General features: G+C 34.5%; 1 protein-coding gene across 4 annotated transcripts in view; it reads left to right on the top strand.

Moving 5' to 3' along the window:
- LOC135840339 (uncharacterized) overlaps positions 1–23,390 on the top strand; it is a 28,042-nt gene extending 4,652 nt beyond the window's left edge. Inside the window, exons 1-8 of one of the 4 annotated variants that reach the window (XM_065356822.1) lie at positions 4,047–4,426; positions 4,602–4,987; positions 5,073–5,130; positions 5,270–5,343; positions 5,410–5,572; positions 6,343–8,312; positions 13,646–14,018; positions 16,359–23,390. In XM_065356822.1, coding sequence (XP_065212894.1) covers positions 8,309–8,312; positions 13,646–14,018; positions 16,359–21,078 — 5,097 coding nt within the window. In that variant the 5' untranslated portion in view covers positions 4,047–4,426; positions 4,602–4,987; positions 5,073–5,130; ... (1 more) ...; positions 5,410–5,572; positions 6,343–8,308 and the 3' untranslated portion in view covers positions 21,079–23,390. Of the gene's footprint in view, positions 1–4; positions 4,427–4,601; positions 4,988–5,072; positions 5,131–5,269; positions 5,344–5,409; positions 5,573–6,342; positions 8,313–13,645; positions 14,019–16,358 lie in introns of those variants that run through there. The other 3 variants (XM_065356821.1, XM_065356823.1, XM_065356825.1) reach the window with 3 other exon arrangements.
- Positions 23,391–24,399: the final 1,009 nt, after the last annotated feature.

Genomic DNA, 24,399 nt, shown 5'->3' with positions numbered 1-24,399 from the left:
ATTAATTCATACACTTTTCTTCAAACGTTTATTTGTACTTTAATTAATCCTGATACTGCTGAGGAGGTAGAGGTGCGCTGTCTGCTAGATACAGGTAGCAAAACTTCGTATATTTTAGACCAATTAGTCTACGAATTAAATTTAAAATTCACTCAACAGGTTAAATTTAATTGTTTTCGCTTCGGAGATAGTGTACCGGTTAAATTTGACTCGCTAAATTTGACGATCATTTTAAAAAATTCATCTCATCAATTCGTGAAATTAAATGTATTTAGTACTCCTGAAATTGTGGCCGCTCTCGAACCGCCACCTAGCGAATTGCTAAAAAGCTTTCCTTCACATTTGAAGCTTGCTGACAATTATCAAAAGAATTTAAAAATTCAAATTCTCATTGGTTCAGATTCGTATTACAATATAATTGATTCTTCGAAAAATATTCCATTGAAGGATGGCATATTGTTGAAGTCCAACTTTGGCTGGATTCCTGCTGGAAAATTCTCATACAATTCTAAGGCCAAAGCTCTGACTTCGACCCACTCACTGACTGTAAATTCTGATGAAAATGTTAAAAATAATTCTGATACTGATTTTTCCAAATTATGGTCGTTGGAAACCATCGGCATTGAGGACCCTGAAAAGTCTGTCTCAATTGAGCAAATTTTATTGAATTTTAAAAATACTACGTATAGGGACGATGAGGGCCGCTATGTTGTGAGATTTCCATGGAAATCTGAAAGAATTAAATTGAAAACAAATTATCGTATTGCTCTAGGCCGACTCAATTCTTTATTAAACACTACGAACTCCGAAACCCTACTTAAAGGTGACGAATATTTTCGTGAATTATTTAATTCAAAAATTATCGAAATCGCCCCTCCGCCTGACCCTATGTGCGACGAGAGCGAGCGAGGCCGCGTCCACTATTTACCTCATAGTTGGATATTTCAGAAAAATAAATTACGCGTCGTATTTGATGCATCCGCGAAAACTAAGAGCGGCGAGAGTTTAAACGATCAAATTCATGCAGGGCCCAATCTCGTTGAAAATTCTATAGGAATCCTGATCAATGTTAGGCTCGGAGCCGTTGCCCTGAGTGCTGACATTGAAAAGGCATTTCTTCAAATGGTACTCAACGAATTGGATAGGGATTGTACTAGATTTTTATGGATCAAGGATATTAATAAACCCTTATCCAAAACCAATTTACTTTATTTTAGATTTGCGAGAATACTCTTCGGAGTTAATGCTTCGCCATTTTTATTGAATATGGTTATTAAAGATTTATTGTCTAGTAAACCTCACCTCAAGATTTTGATTCAAAATTTGAGAAATTTTTATGTCGATAATTTTATTACAAGTGTGGATGATTTGGCTGAAGCACTTCAAATTTTCGAAATTTTATGCAAGGAATTACGTAGCATTAAAATGAATTTGAGAGACTGGGTGTCTAATGAAGAAAGGGTAATTAGGGCCTTACCAGCTGATTCTAGACTCGAAAATAGTAATGTAGTGACACTTTTAGGTATTGAATGGCACACAAAACAGGATGTATTATGCTGTAAATTAAATTCAAATTTACCCACATTGGGCACAAAGCACAATATTTTGAGCTTTCTGGCTTCAGTTTATGATCCGTTGGGATTCTTCTCGCCTTGTCTACTTGAATTAAAATTATTCCTACGTGAATGCTGGAGAGTTAAGTATCAATGGCACCAACAATTATCTGACGAAATGGTCGCCATCTGGATAAAATTACGTTCCGAAATTTTACAAATTGAAAAAATTCCAATTCCCAGACATATTGGTCTGAAAATTAAACGAACGACGTATTCTATTCATATATTTTGCGATGCTTCTCAGAAGGCATACGCCTGTTGCGCTTATTTAATTTGTACTGACAAAATTACGTCAGCTGTGATTTCCAACTTGATTTTTGCCAAGGTACGATTGGCTCCGAAAAATGCATTGTCTATTCCCAAATTAGAATTGCTAGGTGTATTGATAGGTAAACGAACTGCCGAATTTTTAATTAATAATTTTAGATACCCGATTGACCAAACTATTGTTTGGACAGACGCCACTACTGTATTACAGTGGCTTCATTCGATGGAAATTTTGCCGCCATTTGTTCAAAATCGAATTACTGAAATTAGAAAATCTGCTATTGATCAGATTCGCTACGTGCCTACGGAAGACAACCCAGCTGATTATGCCAGCAGGGGGAAAACTCCGTCCGCGCTCAAGCAATTGGAAAAGTGGTGGAATGGCCCATCTTGGGTAGTTTTTCCAAAATCTTGGCCCTCTCCCCCTGAAAATGTGCTCACATTCGAGCCCAAATTAGAACAAAGACGGCAAGGTGAATTTATTACCACATTGGTTGTTTCTGAACAAATTGTCAAAGACCCTACGCTTGAAGAGCTAGAGAAAAAATTTGAACTAGGCACCTGGTCAGCTAAAGTAAAATTATTTAAATATGTCGTACGTTCTGCTCTGTACAAGGAAAATCCTAACTTTGAGGAACCCCCTGCAAATGAAATGTTTAAATTGTGTGAGAAATTTCTCATACTTTCTCTACAGCAAAAATATTTCAAAACCGAATATGAATTGTTAAAAAGGAATAAAGTAGCCTCGAAAAATTTAGACCTTTTCTTAGATGATGACAATATTATTCGTTGCCGTAGCAGATTGACCTTATGCAATTTACCTAAGGAAACCATTAAGCCAATTCTTCTTCCGAGAGAAGACTCTGCCACAGCTGGTTACATACGCGAAATTCACCAGAAAAATGGCCATGTAGGTGCCAATCACGTTCTAGCGAAATTACGCGAACGATTCTGGGTCATCAAAGGTCGATCACTTGTCAAATCAGTATTAAAACGTTGCGTTACGTGTAGAAGGTGGACAGGAGGCAGTTACGAATTGCCGCCCATTCCTCCCCTTCCTGAAATTCGCGTCACTACGGTTGCGCCATTTTTATTCGTAGGCACCGATTATATTGGACCCTTCTTTGTGAAAAACAATCTCGGCCAAACCATTTCGGTTCAAATTTTAGTATTTGTGTGTCTGGTGACACGAGCGGTACATTTAGAATTGGTACCTGACTTGACAGGGTACAATTGCTACTTAGCCCTACTTAGATTCACGACAACTCGCCGTGTACCTCACGTAATAATTTCCGATAACGCATCTACATTTCAATTCGTGCAACCTATTGTAGGGAATAATATTGTGCAATTAAAGGACTACAGGGTCAAGGCATTTGCGACCTCAAACAATATAAATTGGCATTTTATACCCGCTTATGCGCCTTGGTTCGGTGGAGCCTATGAACGATTGAATGGTCTGATTAAAAGTAGCTTGAAAAAATCATATGGTCTCCAATTATTGCATTACGAAGAATTCCGAACTGCCATTGCAGTAGCGTCCGATATCGTGAATAGCAGGCCATTGACCTATGTGTCCGACGAACCAATCCAAATTCTGACCCCAAACCACTTTTTAAAATTAGGTCCAACTAATATCAACACGGACCTCGGCGAACCGATTTCGAAACCTCCAGTGTCAGACACTGGAGCTCAATTGAAACAAAATTGGAGATACGTTTCCCAGGTCCTAGATGCATACTGGGAATCCTTTAAGCACGATTATTTAGTCTCTCTCTTGGAGAAACACCGTAGGACCCATCCGAGGAAAAGGGGAACGTCTCGTTTCACTCCCTCGGTTGGAGACATTGTTCTTATTGAAGAACCCCACGCTCCGCGAGCGGATTGGACAATAGGGACTATTACAAAGCTTGACCGCCGCCAAGCATTAGCATACGTTAGGAACAATAATAAAATTATAATGAGATCCATTCGCCAACTGTACCCATTAGAGGTAGCATGTGAAAGAAATGATACACTCGATACTGCTCAGAATATTCCATCTACTTCAAAAACTGTCTCTGCTAATATTAATTCTCCTCAGATTGTGGCTCAGAATTCTGAACCACCGATTCGTCTCGCAATTACGGCGGGACCATAATGAAAAATTTTAAATTTAAAAATTTTCGGCGGGGGGAATGTCGAAAACGTCGACTCGACCCTGTCGAACCTGTACATATTGTATATTATACTTTGGTAACACTGCCTCGTTCTAGCGTTCTGATTGGCTCTGCCCAGAACGCGCACTTTTTGCATTTAAATAATTATATTTTACTCGAAGTCTCGAAGGATTTAAGGAAAGATTTCAGATGTATTATTTGTCTTCTGTTGATCGGTCGATTTGTCACATCGTAAAGACATTCCGTGTATTGCTATTACTTAGCCTAAAAAGTAAAAACAATCGAACTCGCGAATCGCGCAGTTACTATTTATTTAATTATTGAACTTTTATACCATCGCGATCCAATTCCATTTTTCATCGTCTTCATTCAAGAATAATAATGGTGAGTAAAATGATATTAGATCGAATTGATCATATTATGTGTCGTATATATTTCGGAGTTTTCACCTGCCTCTCCCCCCTCAGCCACGTATTTCAAATTTGTCTAAATTAAAATTGCATGATATTATTTTGCTCACACTATATGTAGCTAACGGAGATTTATTTGTTTCCGTTAGGTTAACCCAGGTCCGGATCGAAGAAGATGAAAGTATTCGCATCGTTTAATTTAGATTCAGATTTGTCATCTCACGATTAAACTTAAACCGTAATTTTATTCTTATCCGCCTATATTTTTCATTAATTATATTCGAATATCATATTTCTAAAAATGAAAATTATACGATTTATCGACTGTATTTTGAGTTAACCCTTTTTCCAACCTGGTTTTATATACACGCACGCTTACACACGCGCACTCTCGATTTGTAGAGAATACGATTCTCAACAGTGGCTGTGTTATTACTTCGAGTGCTAACTCCAAACATTTTTAAAAATGGCCGAGAAGTTTTGTTTCATATTTTCTCGAAGAACTGGTTCAATTATAATTTTAAGTTTTCCTGTGGTAAGTTTTCTGCGTTAGTTTTACATTTTGTGGTACCTATATGTATCTGAGTAAATTATCAAGTTGTACTCCATATTTGCGATAGATGCTTATTATCCAAGGGGCCATCTTCGCCTTACATATCAGCAGTTCAGCCATTTCAGGTAAATCCTACCACAATAAATAGCTCATCTTAAAACGATAACGACTCATCTAACAATTAATTGTGATATCCTATTTTTTCCATAATATGTAAGACGTAAGTATAACATTGATTTCAAATTTTCCTACTTTTTTTTCAAGTGCCGGGGTATGCCATATTTGGTCTGGTAATTTTGGCTATTTCTTGCACCATTGGACTACTTGGAGTTGAACAAGTAAGTTTATGCAACGTAATTGTTCACGTAATTTCTTCAATCGTCATGCTTCTTGTAATTTTTCAGAAAACCCCATCGTTTCTGTTACCTGCAATATGGATGATAATCATTTTAATCATTTCGAACGTGATTCGCCTGATTTCATACATTTTAGACTACTTTCAACTCGCAAATATCCAAGATGATACCCTTAAAAGCAATGATCAATTTTTCTATATCGTGACTTTTAGTAAGTACCTGTTGTACGTACCTAGGTATGTTTTTAATTCGCCAACTTAGGCTACTTTTTACCTGTGCATTTGGCTCTGAACTAGGTATAGGTAGGTTGGTATATTGAGCTTTTCGTCGTTTGCGCGTTTATGCTAGTTTATGCAATATGCATAGATTGCGCTTTTGGAAAGCAGGGGTTCCCACACTTGTTAGTATGTAATATATATTGAAATATTGAAACACCTACTGGAATGTAAGTGTAACTACTAATTCATGCGGAGGAGGCATTTCTTTACGTTAGGTACCTCCAACAGTATCTCGTAAATACCTACATTTGGGTAAATCACCTCCCAAAAACGTCATCAGATCTTGACTAAATTCTTCAGAGACCCTCATTTTGAGTTTAAAGTTACGTACTCAAAAAACGTTTTAGTTTCGGAGATGCCCCTGAAGGAGAGAAAATATAGACTCTCAAAGAGGTGACATTTTTGAAAAAACGATTTAGTTCCTTACCTCCAGGTTTTGCCGACTAGCTTTGTCCATTTCAGCTAAATACTGAAAGAATATACCTGCACTGTCAAAGTGAACAGATAAGAATAAAGTAATCAGGTGTTAGACATTTTAATGCTGTTTTGGGAACCCCTGCTATACCGACGAAATTGTCGGGAAAACCGCAACAGAAATGCAAACGATTACCTATTTGCCTTAAATTCCATTCTTACCAAATATCAATTTTTTATTTTTTATTTTTGTTCGCCTATGCTGATTTTTTTTTACCATTATTTACAGCCGCCATGCTGATGTATGCGTTTATTACAATTTCCGATCACTTCGAGGATCTGAAGAAATTCGCGAATCAAGAATCATATCGTGACTTACCTCCAAGCGTTGTGTAAGAAATGCGACCATTAAAATGTTGATGGCACTTTTATTGTAGGTAGTTACATATAATACAATAAAAGTGCCATCAACATTTTAATGGTTCGAATCATTCAACACTACAGTCGTGGTTGGGTTTAGGTTGTATACAATTACAACGCAAAAAAATTCGAGCAAGTTAATTTTAAATAATTTTAGGTAAAAAAATGTGATAAAAATAACGTTTTTTCAATCTTTTTTTCTATACTTTCTGATTTACCAGTCGAGGGATTTTGAAGTGTTCGATTAGGTGAATATTAAACTATACCATGTTATAAAAATTCAATAACGTTATCTTGTGTAGAAAAATCCAATTCATCTTATCGCTTACCTAAGGTTACTTCATCTTGAAGTAGGCCTGTGTCTATTTTTAACGTTGAATTTGAGAAATGTACTGAATAAAAAATACCTAGTGGCCTATTTATCATCTGCGTCCACTTACTTCACTTCGTCGACTATCTCTTCCGTGATCTTTTCCTATACTTGTAATTTGAAATTTGAGAGATTTTCTTCATTACTTTTGGGATATTAGCCGATAGCATGTAGCACGATTTCAGTTTCAGCGCAATTTTGATGAATAATATAAATATTTTCAAATCAGTTCAACGACAAAAAGAAAAAAGTCATTAATGAAAAATTGTTTATGATGACAAGGTTGGACTAATTTTCAGAATCAGTCCGGAGAAATGGTTTCTTCACAGAACTATTTTCCGTCCCTCTAATATGCCTTTCGACATGTAATTATGGGGAAAAAATGTTTACTCAAAATTGTAAAATTCAACTTTTATATTTTGAAAATTTTAAAGATCAATTTTTATTAAATATGTACAATAGGTAATTCGAGATAAATTTTTATTCATGCTAAAAATTTAAATCAAAATGAATTTTTGATGAAAATACAATCATGTGAATTAAACACTTAAGATAGGTACTTAATTTTTTTTTTCAGAAATCCAATTTGAATGATAATTTTATCTGTGTACCTACTGATAAATATCTAATTACGATTAAGAGTAGATCTGAATTAGAATCCTAATTTTAAATAAAATACTGATTGAATTTTTTTTCGAGAAAGAAAGTGAAATTGAATCCTCATATCAAGTCAAGATATTCGAACTCAGCGACCCTAAATTAATGAGAATAGATGATTGATAATTCACATTGTATTTTCATCATTTCTTTTTCGGTGTCTATCCCGGTACTGCCTTTGGAGTCCGACCCGGGCCGTCCGGGACTTACTATTGGCAACGCAGCAGCCATCGCTTTTTACTGAGTCTCTCGAAAGACACGGTGACCTGCGACGGTGACTTGATAACAGAACATCGCTATTATGTCCCTTCTATACTGAAGAGCGCGCCCTGAATTCTCCCTGACAGTGCGTGTTCAATGTATGAAATTAAACAAATTCCCTCGTTTTTCTCTTTGCGGGTTTAACAAGTTTACTGCACTGGAGCTGGACACTCTACGGGCTGTGATCGCGGTTGTATACCATACGTATGCAGGTGCATGAACAGATCACCTGTTGATCCTCTTTGAGAGATCGATATTTCAATTAGGTATTTTATTTTATTCAATACCTTATTTTAAAAAATATTACGTTTAAAGTTAATTACAATATTAATGCACTTTGAGTGAAATTTTTATGTATTAAGCACATTAATCAGCTAAACGTGTACAAGAACTTATAAAAAGAGTGTGTTTTGTGTGAAAAATATAAATTTTTTAAAATATAAAAAGATCGTGTTTTGTGAGAAGAATATAAATTTTTTTAAATTTTGTTCCTGTCCGTGGAAGTTTGAAATTTTGTTCCTGTCTGTGGTAGTGTGGCACCTTCGATATGAGTAAGTACCTATCATAATAATTAATAATCCTTTCTAAGGTATACTATTGTAATGAATTTTGGAGCCAAAATTTCATCAAATTTTTCCGCAATAAAAACGAATGTATGTACCTATTAGTGATTTACTTAATTGTGACCACTTCGAAAAAAATCGTGGCCTAAAATCTCATTTTCAAATAAAATTGAAAAATCAGCACTCGACTAATTGTGAATTAAAATTTCCCGAGAAAAACAAAATTGCCGGTGATTTTTTTTTCTTCGCCAGTTACCAAAAAATCAGGGCTCGAAATGTCATCTAAGTAATTGAAAAAAAATTGAACAATCAACAAGAACCCTGTGAATGTGAGTTAAAATTTAGCGATAAAAACAATGAATGTTCGTGATTTAATTTTTTGACCACTTCCAAAAAATTTGGGGCCTAAAATCTCATTTGTAGAACAAAAAAAGTGAAAAATCAACACTCTACTTGTGAATTAAATTTTCTCGAGAAAAACAAAATTGCCAGTGATTTGTCTTTCTTCGCCAGTTACCAAAAAATCAGGGCTCTAAATTTCATTTAATTAAAAAAAAAAAAAATTGAACAATCAACACGAAACCTGTGAATGTGCGTTAAAATTTAACGATAAAAACGAAAATACAAGTGATTTTACATTTTTGTCCAATTATAATGTACGTATAGAAAAAATGTTTGGCTCAAAAGTTCATAAATTTTTGAAAAACTACATACTACCTAAATTGATATGAGATTTATTAATGTGTATACCTTAAAATTTTGCATCAACAAAAATGCTTATATTATCAATACCGTATTTATTTTGTTACAATTGTGATATTTTAGCATGAGTACAATTGCACTGGATTCTACATAAAACGATTTTGTTAAACAAATCGTGGATACGAAATTTTATTCATAGAAAATAGGCTTACGACGAGCTCTGTCTGTAAATGCAATTTACCCAGCGCATTGGACTTGCTTATTTTCGGAATTGGGGGCCAAATGTGGCAGATTTTGGATCCGTAAATCATGCGTGGGAAGTATGGGGAAATCGAATTTGTGGGTAGTGTTGGTTATCGTATAGATAAGAAATATTCAATTTCTATTTTCACCCCCGGGCGTTTGTTTTAGGCTCACCCCCGGTAAGATCTCAATTGTACACCCCTTGATCAAAATGTTGAAAGCGATTATGATTGATTCTCTTTCTCGGCTCTTTTTTCCTCTCCTCCTCTCTTTTCCGAGGTACCACCTCCCACTATTAGAAACGTGCGTATCGTCTTTCCTATGGGTTAAGTATACGAAAACAAATTTCCCAATAAAAAATATTCCTTAGAGTAACAACATTTGTCTATAATTTAATTTCAGTTCGTACAAAATGTTCATTTGACGCAACCGTTTTCCATCAAAATCGAAAAATTTATCTCAAATTCAAAAAAGTTATTGAAATTCTTGTTCTCTCGGTTTTTACGAAAGGTTTTAAAAGTATGTAGAACAAAATTTATCATAGGTAACAAAATGTTTTTGTATATGTACTTACCGACAATTTTTCTTGCTCTACCCTCTAGGCCTACCACATCCAAGTAAACCCAGCCTTATCCCCCTCTCTAAAAAAATTGAATACAAATCTTGTTTTTATCAAAAAAATTTTAAAAAAGGGTTGTTTCTTTTCAGGCGATAACATTTTATAGCAAATTTTCATCAATTTGTTTTCGTCTCCCATTCTCGAATTCGAAGGTATACCTAATCGTTTCGAAAAAAAACTTCATTTTTTGTAGTGCGTGAGTGATGATTTAATTCCATTTTTTTTTCAAATTTCAACTTCTCGCGTGTATAGATAAATTCTAGAAATTTGTCCGTGAAACTTGTCTCAGTTGTTTAACATTTTAAAATGTCAATAATTTTTCAAAACATGTACCTATATTCTTTCAAATTTGAACAACTATTTTTTTTAAATTTCTTTGATGGAAACAATAATTTTTATTTTCTATTTTTTTTTTTTTTTTGGAAGGGGTGGCTGATTGTGAGTCTACATGGATGCGGTAGGGAGAAAAAAATTGCCGGTATACGACACGTTCGAACAAGAACTTTATTCTGAAATACATTTTATCACCTAAGATAAAATTTGCTCTACATACCTATTTCCAAAACCTTTCGTAAAAAGCAAGAAAGCAAGAATTTTGATTATTTTTTGAATTTCCCAACGGTTGCGTCAAATGAAAATTTGATACGAACCGAAATTATAGACAAAAATGTTATTTAGGAATATTTTTTATTGGAATTTTTTTTTGTATGTAAGTATAAGCCATAGGAAATACGATACGCATATTTCTAATATTGAGTGGAGGTATCTCGGAAAAGGGAGGAGGAGATGAAAAATGGGCATCGTGGTAAAATTTTTTTGTAATAGTCCAGAATGAGAATCAATCATAAAATCGCTTTCAACAACTTGATCGAGAGGTGTATAATTTAGATCCTATTACTTACCAACTATTTCTTCAATTTTTCATTACAGTTTCACATGTACTTAAGTATTATCTCTTCACACTAGGTAGGTGCTGAGTAGTGCAGTTTCAAATCTGACTTCATATTCGTCATCAGCAGGGTCGTTTCATATGAAAACGGTACCCATATTGACGATTTAGGATTTACCTATGCCTTCATTAGAGTACATAAAATTTCACCCAAAAGAGTAAATTTCTCGTATTTTAATGAATTTCCTTTGTAAGTCTAAATTTTTAAAAGGCGTGAGCCTGAAATAAGCGCCTGAGGGTGGGGAAATTGCATATTTCTTATCTACGATACCAACACTACCCAAGAATTTTATTTTTCCACACTTCCCGCGGATGATTTACGGACCCAAAATCTGTCCCATTTGACTCCCAATTTCGAAAATAAACGAGTTCAGCGCGCTGGATAAATTGCATTTTTAGCCAGAGCTCCTCTGTTCTCCTATTTTCCATGTAAAATATTTCACTTCCCCAATTTTTTTTACTGAATGATATTTTTGAGGGTTAGAATCCAGGCTGACTCAATTAAAATACACCTAATAAGGATTTTTCGCGAAATTTCAACTTATTGATAAGTCGCATTAGCAATTTTTTAAATTTAAACCTTGTTAAGACTTTTCAAAACTGATGAAAAAATTAAATAAAATGAATTTTATTTCTTCCCTCCCGCGAAGTTTAAACTCACATTGGTTTATATGTTGCGTGTTGATACTTTCAAAATTGTTTTATGTTGCGCCCTAATTTATTTTGAAGTGGCCCAGAAGTTGAATCACTGAAAATTTAATTTTTTTTCTAGCGAAAACTGCCCACGGTTTTCAGTTTTTACTAGGGACTAGCGAAGATATTTTGCTAAGGGGGGGGGAGAACAAAAACATTTAACTCCCAACTGATTTGACTAAAAATTTCCAACTGATTCGACTGAAAATTTCCAAGTTTGATGAAAAAAGTGGGTGTTTTAGATACACGTAGTGAGGGGGCGGGGTTGTATCAGGACATTTTTCCGACAATAATCAAAATTTTAACGTGCTGAACATGAAGCCATCAAAAAATTTTGAAAAGCTAATTCAGAAAAAAATGGAAAATTCGAATTTTTCATGTACTTACTTTGAGTAGGTATTATGAGTATTTCTGAAATTTTTCTGCTAAATTTTCATATTCTTGAAATTTTTAAAAGCAGTATTTTGACAGGCCCAAACGAAGTGATAAAATTAGAAACCCGCAATTATTTTGGTCCCTGCTGGCAGCTTCCTCATGAGGCGGGGGGGGGGCTTCCATTATTTTCACATTGTCTCGAGGTACTCAACTTCAGCAGCGCATTCTTTCAAAGCTACGATACTTTGATCAAAACTGAATTCGCATTTCAAAAGGGCATTGCATTCTAAATTTTTTGAGCGTTTAGAAATTTTCAACAGTTGAAAGTTGAACTTTCAAATTGTAAGTTCAATTTAAAATGGCTCTGTAAGTGGGAGCTACCATTTAAAATTCTGAAAAAATTTCCATAGATGTACCTTTTGATGCTTTTTCGAAGTATTCAATTTTCGAGATGGGATCTTTCAATGGTGGGGAGCACCCCCTCCACCCAAATTTGGGCGAAACTTTCAAAAAGAAATCTGGTGCATGTGATATATCGAATTGTATGTTTTTGGCAACGCTAAACACGAATATGAAGTCATATTTTTTGTTGGGCCCCAGCCACGACCCCCAGCACCTCCTCAAATGGGGTGAAAGTTCAAAAAATGGTTTTATTTGTGCGACACATGAAATAGTATGTTTTTGGTGATGGTGACGCTAAACACGAATATGACGTCACATTTTTGATTGGATGGGTAGATACTTATTTTAAACAAAAATTGAGCGAAATCGAAAGACATGACTCAAAAACGTTGGTCGAATTGACATGAAATTATACCCGTACAAAAGAACCAAATTGACCTGAGCGATGCGACAACATCAAATTTATTATAGAAATTCGTTTTTTCTGATCTAAAATTTTTAAAAATTTTATCAGCAGTTTCTTGAAATTTTAAGCGTGAAAAAAACTAAAAAGAGAACCGAATTGGCCGGAGCGCAGCGAGAGCAAAAGCTTTGAAAAATTGGTACATATTTCGGAAAGTAGAAAAACATCAAATTTAACTTGAAAATTCTTTTTTTCAGATCTCAACATTTTAAAAATTGTATCAATAGGTAGTTTTTTGAAATTTTAAGCATGAAAAAGAAAAGCAACTCGGACAAAAGCCTTTCAAAATTTGTAATTTCAAAAAGCAAAACAGCAGTAACCTTATTTTGATGCGAAAAATAATAACAATTTAGCCTAAGCAAAGCGAGGGGAAAGGCTTTTGAAAAAAAATGAAAATTTTGAGAATAGATCAGTGATTTTGACGAAAAATTAAAATATATATATTATATAGTGATTGCCTAGATAAATCAACATAAGATACCTAGCTGTAAAAAATTTGAATTTTTGAAATACTCTGAAAGTAAAATATTGTTGGATTGGAATTTTTGTACATATTTTCCCAACTTTCTTAAATTTCTCACTATTTTCCAACTGTTCCCAACTTTCACAGAACCCAGGGGGCAGTCTGTCCTCTAGCCCCTCTCCCTTTGCTTCGTGCCTGGTTTCTATACAGCACTGCTTCTGGTTTATAGTTTGCACTGTAAACTGCAGCAAGTAGAGAGAAAAAATATGTAAAAATGTAAAATTTTAAGCTCCGTGAAAGAAGTGGTATTCAGCATTGTCCTGCACATTAAAAATTGTTAGGCTCCAATTTTTTTTTAAAATTTTTCTTAAGTTAATTGTACTTACTTAGCCCGTGTTTTTTTTTTTTACAGATCTATTGTTGGGTGACTCGCAATTAAAGTTTGTAAGCTTCATTCCATCTTATATTTCAAAATGCTGGAAAAGTGGAATGAAGCTAAACACCATTCCAGAAGAATTTTGGGCGTCGCTCCCCAATTATGACACTGTTGTCATACATTTAGGGACAAATCACATACCATGTAAGTTTGATTCTCCTGATTCGGTGCAACGAAAGTATATGGGACTTATTCGGAGAATCCGGATAATCAATACAAATAGCTGTATTGTTATATCCGGAATCATTCCTCGTTATCAGAACCACTACAAGGAAACGGATTGGGACAACCTCAATAAGAAAGCGGCTAATACCAATTGTCTACTGAAAGATATCGCAGACAGCGAGAGGTACGCATTATTTAAGTATTTTTTTTACACGAATTGCAAATTTTTCAATTTTAAGCACGTTGTAGTTACATAGGTAATAGGTATCTATTCTAAACAGCCAACTAACACATACTTACCTACGCAATTGAATTTACCCATGGTATCCCTTTCTTACACAAAGTCTAAACTACCTATCACAACTTACAAGTACAATGGCCTTATACATAAATTTTAAAAACAAATTAAACTAAAAATATTTTCAATATTATGTAGACACAAGGTACCTACTCATAATGTGGCGAGATGGCGAATATTTAAAATTTAATTCTGAACGTCAGTAGCCCAAAAATTGAAATTTTAGTTTGAAAAAAAATGTCGAAAAGTGATGGGATTTTGGAACGTATGTGGTGCCAATTTTTTCGTCATCATTGCCAACTTCAAAAAATCAAAAAAATTTGTTTTTTGGTGATTTTTCTCGATTTTTTGAAATTTAAAGTATTGGCACCACTGCAGCGATCCAAAATATTTCCTCACAAGGGAACCTCTTGAGGTGTAACAATCCGACTTGAACGGGACCGCGATTTTTGGAAAGAGCGTAGTCTAAAACCCCCAAAACCAAATTTTCAGCTGCCTAACTTCATTTTTCGATTTTTGAAAATTCAAAATTGACTGTTTTTGGCGATTTATGTTTTTCTAAAAAAAGTACTTACGTACTTAATGAGTAAAAATGATCAAATTAAGTCCCAAAACTAATATTAATCTCCCGAATTCAAATTTTACCATTTCCAGCCATTCTGGAGCCTCCAGCGCGAGGTTTCAATTTATCCAGAATTTTGAATTTGCTCCAGAAGGCGTGCATATGAAGTTGGGCAGCTAAAAATCGAGTTGTATATTACACTCGACCTGTTCAACGAGTTTATCTACATTTGAGCCGATTTTGAAAGTGAAATCTCAGAAGTGGTTTTTTGACCAGCTTTTTTCAAAATTATTGAAAAACCCAAAAAATCAAAGGATAACAGTTTGTGAGGAAGTTTTCGAAATTTGCGCGAATCGCTGTATTTTGTCCAAAACTAACGCCCAAAAACCAAAATTCTCAATTTCCAGGTGTTCTGGAGCCTCCAGTGCGATTTTCCAAATTTCTCCAGAATTTTGAATTTGCTCCAAAAGGCGTGAATATGAAATTGGGCAGCTAAAAATCGAGTTGTATATTACACTCGACCTATTTAACGAGTTTATCATTTTCTAGCAATGTTTTCTGGATGAATTTTTGACTCCTAGGTGCGCCGTGGTGAAAAATTGGAAAAATGTGTCATAAAGGGGGTAAAATGGGAATTTTGGGAGAAATAACTATTCATGAGTAGGGTGTCGTTTTCGCATGATTCGATACCGCTGGACACGAATATGTTGTCAGATTGTCTGCCACACTCATCTACCCCCCTCCAGAGCCTTCACACCGAACTCAATTTTTACAATTTTTAAAATAAATTTGCTGTGTTGATATTCATGTCGTTTTTATATGATCCGAACCCCCTGAGCACAAATATTGCGTCAGATTTTGTTTTACACTTACACAGCCCTGCCAGAGCCTCAGCTCCCTCCTCAATTTTCATTATTCTTGAAATACAACTATGTACTTTTACATCATTGGCGTCGTTTTCATATGAACCAAACCTCCTGAATACGAATATGACGTCAGATTTCGTTTTACTGTCACCCAGCCCCTCCGGGACCTCGGGTTTGTCCTAAATTTTCACCATTTTCGAAATTTGAAACAAAAATTGAGGGGAAAATACCAATTATATGTAGTACTCATGCAGATATATTTTTGAAAGAAAAAAAGTTTTGCGTACCATAATTAGGTATTACGTTCGGAGGTATGGCAGTTTCAAATTTCTTTATCAATATCTCCAAACGGGGGGGGGGGGGCAGTAATTCTGAACAAATTCACGTTGCTACGACTCGTCATATATTTTGGGTGAATTTAAAAATGTTTAATTCAAAAATTGTTGAAGTGTGATTTTTTTCCCGCAAAAAAACGTATATTCGTCATTTTGGGCAAGAGGGGAGGGGGATTTTTTGGCTCTGTAACATTTTTTTAAAGGTATATTACCCAACAATGAATGTTTCATAAAAATTTCAAAAATTCGAGGACAGAGGGCATTTTACCTATTTTACCTGGAAATACTCTTGGCACACTACTCGTATGTCTCTTGAATTTTTTTACGGTTAATCGCGCATGGGTATTTTGGACTTGATTAAATTCCTAATGTTCTTCTTTTCATCGGAATTGTAGCTGTTTAATTAAAAATTAGATATGAAATACATTCTTGATTTGATTTATTTTCCATTTTTGTTCCTCAGGAATGTATTTTTCCTGAACAATTGGGCTTCGTTCACATTGCCGAATGGTGATCCAAATGGACAGCTGTTATCCATAGATGGCCTTCACCTTTCGCATCCCGGAGTTCAGGTCTTAGAAGAAAACATAAAGGAAGTATTGTTACATTTGGGTACATTAATCAATAAGCATGATGAAGTTGTAAATAACACCAGCATGAATTTTTTCAAGAAAATTTATGAAAATGATGTTAACAGGAGCAGCAGCAAAAGTGAAAATGAAATCAGAGGTGAAAGAGGTACTGCTGATGTAAAAAGTGAACAGAGAATTACAGACGAGAAGCATTTTGGAACTGGGTGTAGTGGCGATGGAAAGGGAACTGAGGATGTTGGAGGTATGCGAGGTGACGATGTAAGTGAAAATGGAAATAGAGGTGTTGAAGGCGTATGCCTGAGTAGTGAGAGACGTGTGAGTACAAGAGGTAGCAGCAATGGTAAAAAAAGTGAAAGAAAAAAGGGTGACAAAGAAGTCGTAAGTGAAAGTGGAAACAGAGGTGTTGAAGGTGTATGTGTTGGTAGTGAGAGACATACGAGTACAAGAAGTAGCAGCAATGGTAAAAAAAGTGAAAGAAAAAAGGGTGGCAAAGAGGTCGTAAGTGAAAGTGGAAAGAGAGGTGTTGAAGGTGTATGCGTGGGTAGTGAGATACATATGAGTACAAGAGGTCACAGCAATGGTAAAAAAAGTGAAAGAAAAATGGGTGGTGGTGAGGTCAGAGGCACACAAGGAAGTGGCAGAGGTCAGGAGAGTAGCAGAGAGAAGCGTGCACATGAGAGTGGTAAAAGTTCACAAGGGGAAGATATTATACGTGAGAAATGCGGCAAAAAAAGGAGAAGACGAGATTGTGATAATAGTGGTACTGAAAGGAAGGGTAGTGGAGAGAAGTATATTGGTGAGAGGAGGAAAGGTGCACAAGGAAGCTGTGGTAAAATTAGATTTATCAAAGGAAAGCGAAAACAAGGTGGAGGTGGTAGTTCTCAGATTAGTCATGAAAAAAGTGAGATAAGACCATGTAACAGTAAATGCTATGTGTATTCTGCTGAGGGAATTAATGGTGGTGGTGGTGGTGGTGGAGCTTGTAATGAGACTGGTGTCTGTGAAAAAAAAACCACTCTAGCAGCATCTGACTCAAAAGAGCATAATAATACATCAATAAAATCTCCCCCTAAAAAAATGTACCCTAAAAAATGTAAAAATTGCGATAAATTGATTACCACTAAAGGAAACGCTTATAAGCATAAAAAAAAGTGTCCTTTGGAGCCAAATAATTTGCTTGGTCCTAAAACAACTGCTAAAAATGATAGTAATGTCAGCATTGGCAGTAATAAGATTAAAACTACACAAAAAATTTACCCTAAAAATTGTGAAAATTGTGATAAATTGATTACTACTAAAGAAAACGCTTATAAGCATAAAAAAAAGTGTCCTTTGGAGCCAAATAATTTGCTTAGTCCTAAAACTGATGCTAAAGATATAATTAATTGTGTTGTTGATCTAAGTGAATCCCCCATTTACAAAAAATCTGAGTCGAATCCCAGCATTAAAAAAACAATGTATCCCAAACTTTGTGACTTTTGTGGAAAAAACATGCTAAACCGTAAAGCAAATTATATCCATAACAAAAAATATTGTCCCAAAATTAAGCGTACATTGGAAGCAGTTTATAAAGATCACTGCTACCATACAAAAATAATGAGGCGATGTCCGGATTGTCGTGTTGTTTATTCCTCTCAAAGATCTTTTACAAAACATTTCAAAATTTGTAATAAAAATCAAATTAAAACAAATCTGCCCTGCTTAAAGCATGGGTGCATTTCTAAATTTAAAACTTACTCCTCATTACTTAAACATTTAAATAAAGATCATTTGGTTGAAAATGACATCATATCTCTTTCATTTTCGAATATTTCGGAATTCAACGATTGGAAAGATGATGAGCAAGTAGACACCTATATGTATGCCATTAATAGGAGTGCAAAATTTCACAAAAATAAAAAATATATTTATTATGCCTGTCAGTTCGATGCTGCTAGGTTCTATACGCCTTTTAAATGTAAAACAAGTAGGCGTAAAAAAGTGGGCTATGTGCCACATGCTTTTTGCCCATCTCGTATGTTTGTGCATGTAACTAAAGATAACGTGCAGGTGAGATATGTGAAAACTCATCATAATCATAAAGTATCATTCGAAAATGTTAAATGGAATCGTTTTCCTAGAAAATTCAAAAGAAAAATAAAGTTATATTTAGCACGTGGGATGGATCCAAAGAAAATTTTGAAATATTGCCAAGAAAATCAGGGTGAAAAAGAATCATATGAGGGTAAAAAGAAACACACAGTATTTGCAACTTCAAAGCAGATTAGTTCTTGGTCATATGAATTGAAAAAGTCACAAAGCTTGCATACTGATGATGCAACTGCTGTAGCTTACTGGGTGCACAAAAATAAAGACAAAGTTTTAGTATATAAACCTCAAGGCCTTCAAACAAATATAGGGAACTGTGATCTGGATGAAACTGCTGATGCAAATACTTTATTTGCATTGGGTATTCAAAGGGATAGACAATATTTGCAATTAAAGGAGGGAAGTGGGGATAGAGTTTTGTGCATTGATGCTACTCATTGCACAAATCAATATAAATTTTATTTGGTAAATTTGGTAATTTCTGATCGTTTTGGAAGAGGGTATCCTGTAGGGCACTTTATTACAAATTCGATGACCTATGAAGTGCTGAGATCCCTTTTCTCAAATATTATGACTCAACATCCAGATCTCTCAGTTTCCTATATTATGACAGACGATGATCCAGCATTATATAAAGCTGCCATGGATGTTTTTGGGAAGGGAAACAAGAAGCTCAGACATTTGTTATGTAAATGGCACATAGAACGAGCTTGGACAAAACAACTGGGGGTCAAAATTAAAAATCAAATTGTGAGAGAGCTGGTATACAAAGATTTGAAAAAATTATTGCTTCTCCGGAGAAGAGATCAGTTTAAGAAATTTCAAAAATTGTTTATTGAAAAATACTCCCGAAGTAGACACACAAAAGCATTTGCAGAATACTACGAGAAATATTATTCAAATGAAGAAAGAGTGAAAAAATGGGCCTTTTGTTACAGAACTTTTTGGCACTTTAACACTGATACTAATATGTTAGTTGAAGCTTATCATAATGAATTAAAAACACACTGGTTTAAACGCTGTCCAAACAGACGATTAGATGATTTGCTGGATACACTGCTTGCTATTGAGGCAAATAAATATCTGCAAAATTTTTACAAAAAGGAGGTGGGTATGCCAACAATCTATGATAAGCTGGGTGATGATAATACTCATAATTTAGGAGTTGAAATTTCAGATAGTGATGTCATTACTATGATTAATGAGTTTTCATGGAAAATTCGTTCACAGCGTGTCTGTAGTGTTTTTTATGAAGTTGAAAAACTTCGAAATCAATGTTCTATTCCTGATCATTGTTCTATAAAGTGTACTCGTGTTCCTTGCAATGATTTATGTGCCCATTTGTATCAATGTAGTTGTCCCCATATTTCTGGTCTATGTAAGCACATTCACAAGATTCATATTTTTTCAAAAGATTCTTCTCCAAATTTCCATGCTGGTTTGAGTAATTTTAAAACTGAACATTTTCGAGAAAGGAGGACTTGCGATGAAAATATTCGAGTTGAAAATACAGCGAATAAGACTTTCACTGAAATGCAACGTTTAACTCTACATATGGATGTTTTGGAAAAACTAGATGTTCTTGATCAGCAACAAGTGTATAAAAATTTAAGAATTGCTAACGATATTATTGACGCTTCTAAATCTTCAGATGTAATTTCTCCTCCAAAGCTTACTGTACCTTCTAAAATATCTCCCAATTCAAAATTGCAAACACAAAATGCCCAACTTCATCAAACTGTAAAAAATCGTAAAATACCACGCAAGAAATTACAATATTCAGGTTCCTTTCCATCAACATTTACACAAGCAATTCATAGTGAAAATGAACTCACTAAAACTATCTTCAATGTAGGCCCTTATAATATATCCTTACTTTATTTAAAATCCATAGAAAATGATCTACCACCTGATGAACGTAATTTGTGTATAAAACATGATAAATATTTTCGAGTAGGTTGGTTGTACGACAGCATCATTGATGCCTATTTGCGTATACTGTGCTCTTCACATCCCTATGTGTATGTCTTGAATACAGCATTTTATAATTATCTGCGCGAGCATAGAGGCAATGTATCCGAAAAAAGTGTCGATTTTCTTGACAATCGTGGTTTGCAAAAATTATTTATGCCTTTCAATTTGAATGGCAATCATTGGGCACTTCTTGTTTTTTACATTAATGTTTTGAAAAGGGATATAGCAATTTTATTGTTTGATTCGAATAATGCCGATAGTGTTGATAATCCATCAATAGAATATATTGTAGGTTTGTGGGTAGAAATTTTAAAGCGGAAATTTCCTTCCTTCAACATTAGGGATCCAATTCAACCTAAACATGCCTTACAAAAAGATGGTAAAAGCTGTGGTGTATATGTTTGTTATTTTGTGAAACAGTTGCTTAATAACAATTCTGTTTCAGATGAATTTTCAACAGTAGAACTTCGAGAACAAATCTACAGAACCATTGTTGAAAGTCAATTGAATGACGATGAAGAAGCCTAATCTCACAAGATAGCCTCCCACGATGATAATCTCTGATTGGAATGAAAGTTGTGAAAAGAGGATCTCAAAAAAAACGTCCTCCAATCATTAGCTGCTCAAAACGACTCAATTTTTGGTGAATGTTTGAAGTTTTGTTTTTGTTGCAAAATTCTATAATTTATTTCGTTATCAGATTTATATATTTTGTTATTATTTCGTGATTTGTTATTGTTTATTCTTAAATTTTAAAAAAATACAATAAGCACCACAATTCCTCCTGTGGTTGTAAAAATTGTAAATATTTAGCTAAACTTATAAATACCTATGTATGTACATAATATTATTCAGCCACATTACATCCAAAGGAGAAGTCTCAAAATAAGGCCATTTTTTGACACCTGAAAATTATCGACTCGACCACTCTTGAAATGTTGTAAAAAAATTACCCAAATACGAAAATGGCCAATTCTTTCGGCTCTAGGAGGTTCCCAAAGTTGTAAATAAAAATAAAAAATAATTTTAGGAACCATTGAGTATTTTTCTCAGAAACTTTTTTAACGTAAAATATCTGTTTGAATTCGATAAACGTTATGCTAGGTAATTTTCCTACTATCGACCTTAGGGCGGCAGAAATGGGAGGGGGGTTAATTTTTGGAAAATTTTGGAACCACCATTTTGAACCTACCCCTTTGAATCCTGCTAAAAAGCTTTTTACAGTTTATTAGTACCTGAAAGACTTTCATTTTACCAACTTTGAGCTCAAAAAAATTTTCCCCTGGAACTCAAAAATCCGATTTTCCAATTTTTCCTGTAAGTTTCATACTTATAATAATTGAGCTTTCTTGAGTAAAATTCTGAAGACGTGAATTTAACGATTTTTTTTTCAACGAACTCAATTTTTAAAATTAGACCCAAAAAAGCTCAATTATGAAAGTTACAGGAAAAATTAAATGAAAAATTATCGAGCACTTGCTGGTGTGTTTCAAATGCAAATTACACTAGGTAGGGAACTTTTTTCGACTTCTTTTTTGTGTTTGGGTTGAAATTGGGCTTAATCAATAGTTTTATTAGTTTTGACCCTAAAACAAAAAACAGAGTGAGTTTTTTAAAATTTGAGTTGTTTTTGTGGTCAGGAGAGATAGTCAAAGTTGCAAAATTAAAAATGACAGTTTTCGCCCTATTTCAAGCATTTGTAGTGACGTCCGTATTGTTTTGCGAAAAAAACCAAGGTCATTTTCGAATTCTACGCACTTTTTAAAGTAAACCATTTTCCCCGATTTTTGATTTTCCAAGTTTCAAGCGCATAAGACTAATTTTTCTAAATATGATAAATTCAATTTGAACTTTGGGTGAACTCAGTTCTGCGCCAGGAGTCGATTACGTGGTGGACTAACCTCAGCGTCGCGCGCTTTGAGTTTTAAATTATTATACAAATAAAAATCTTCCGTATACGCTTGAAATTTGAAAAATCAAAAATCGGAGAAAGTACCTAGTTTACTTAAAAAAGTGCGTAGAATTTGAAAATGACGTTTTTTTCGCAAAACAATACTGATGTCGCTACAAACTCTTGAAGCAGGGCAACTTTGATCATCTCAAGTAACCACAAAAACAACTCAAATTTAAAAAACTCGCTCTGTTCTTTGTTTTAGGGTCCAAAGTATCGATTAAGTTATTTTCAACCGGAACACAAATATGCAGTTGCCTGGTGTTATTCAATTTATCTGAGAACATATGCATGGATTTTTGAGTGGGTACCAGCGGAAAATTTTATCGAGCTGGAAATTTGGTAGGATAGAGGTCTTTCAGATTCGAATGTACTGTAAAAATCTTTTTAGCAGGGTTCAAAGGGGTCAGTTCAAAATGGTGGTTTCAAAATTTTCCCAGAATCTAAACTCTCCAATTTCTGTCCCGAGAGTTGAAAATAGGAAAATCACCTTCCATAACATTTATCGAGTTCAAACAGGTATTACACTAAAAAAGGTTTTGAAAATAATACTCAGTGGTTCCTAACATTATTTTTTCATTCACAACTTTGGTTACCCCAGGAGCCTGGTCATTTCGAATTTGGGACATTTATTACAACATTTCAAGAATGGCTAAAGAATATCGAGACTCCTCGTTTATACACTTTTTTCAATAGAAAAATATTTACTAACAAGTTCATTCACCTTATGTTATTACAGCTATGATGTTTGTTATTCTTTTGATTTGAAGTTATAGAACCCATGTTCATTTTTGTTAAATATTTTATATATTTTAATTCTTAATAAAGTTACCATTTTTGTTTTTGTAAACGATTTTTTTCTACATGGTAGTACAGCAGTTTTTGATTTTTTAAGAGAATTTTTTTTCACAATTTTTCATGCTAATGTACCATAATGATTCATTGATTTGATGGTGCAAAACTGATCCGAAGCAATCGGACGAATAACAGTTACACTGGTGATCTTTCGGATCACAAAGACAAAATCCCCGGTGAACGCGATATTTACAATCGACAATGCTTAATTCAACCCTGCTGAATTCAAAAAAATCATTATTTTCAGGATCTGACGTGTAGGAGTGTCTCAAATTTGAGATTTTCCTACTAAGGATTTGGCGTTTTTTCTCAAAAATCCCCAAAAAATACAGTTTTTTTGACTTACATAGGTATTATGTTTTACCTTTGTTCGGACGAGGTTTTGGAGACGATTTCAAATACATACGGATCAAGTATGATAGGTATATTGGTTGTTTGGGACTCATTGCAGCCATCAATTAGCACTTTCTCTTGGTTGAATAATCGGATGATGCATACTGAATTAGGTACAAATTCAAATGTCCTTGAACTGTGATGCGGCTTCAATTTATTTTTTTGGTAAAATTTAAATGAGTGAAATGGAATAAAGGTGTATAAAGGTATTAAATTTAGACGTGAAATCGATTTACATATCGAAATCATATTTTTGGGGGACGTTAGTTTCAAATATGCGGTCAATTTTACAATTGAGCAAAGCGGGAAGAGGGAGCTTTTCATCACGATTTCACCGCTTTTTATTTCCCTCTACCACTCCCTCCGCATTGTTTGGGTACCTATATTTGACAACGTACCTATATACTCGTATTTGAAACCGACGTCACGAAAACGCATAATAACATCGATGTGCATATTAATTTTAGGTCAAATTTCATGTCTGCGCGCCATCAGGTTAGAAATGTTTCTTAACTTTACGATTTGAGCAAATAGAAAATACTGCAAGTCCTGTTTGGCACATTTGAGTCATTGAGTCTTTTTTCAACTCCTAGTCTCAGTCGAAGACTCATATAAAAATCGAAAATTGTGATAACTTTTCAGCCATTTTT

This window comes from Planococcus citri, chromosome 3 (genome assembly GCF_950023065.1).
Source record: "Planococcus citri chromosome 3, ihPlaCitr1.1, whole genome shotgun sequence".
Taxonomy (NCBI): domain Eukaryota; kingdom Metazoa; phylum Arthropoda; class Insecta; order Hemiptera; family Pseudococcidae; genus Planococcus; species Planococcus citri.
The sequence above is the reverse complement of the archived record's forward strand: the minus strand, read 5'-3'. Positions and strand labels throughout refer to the sequence as shown.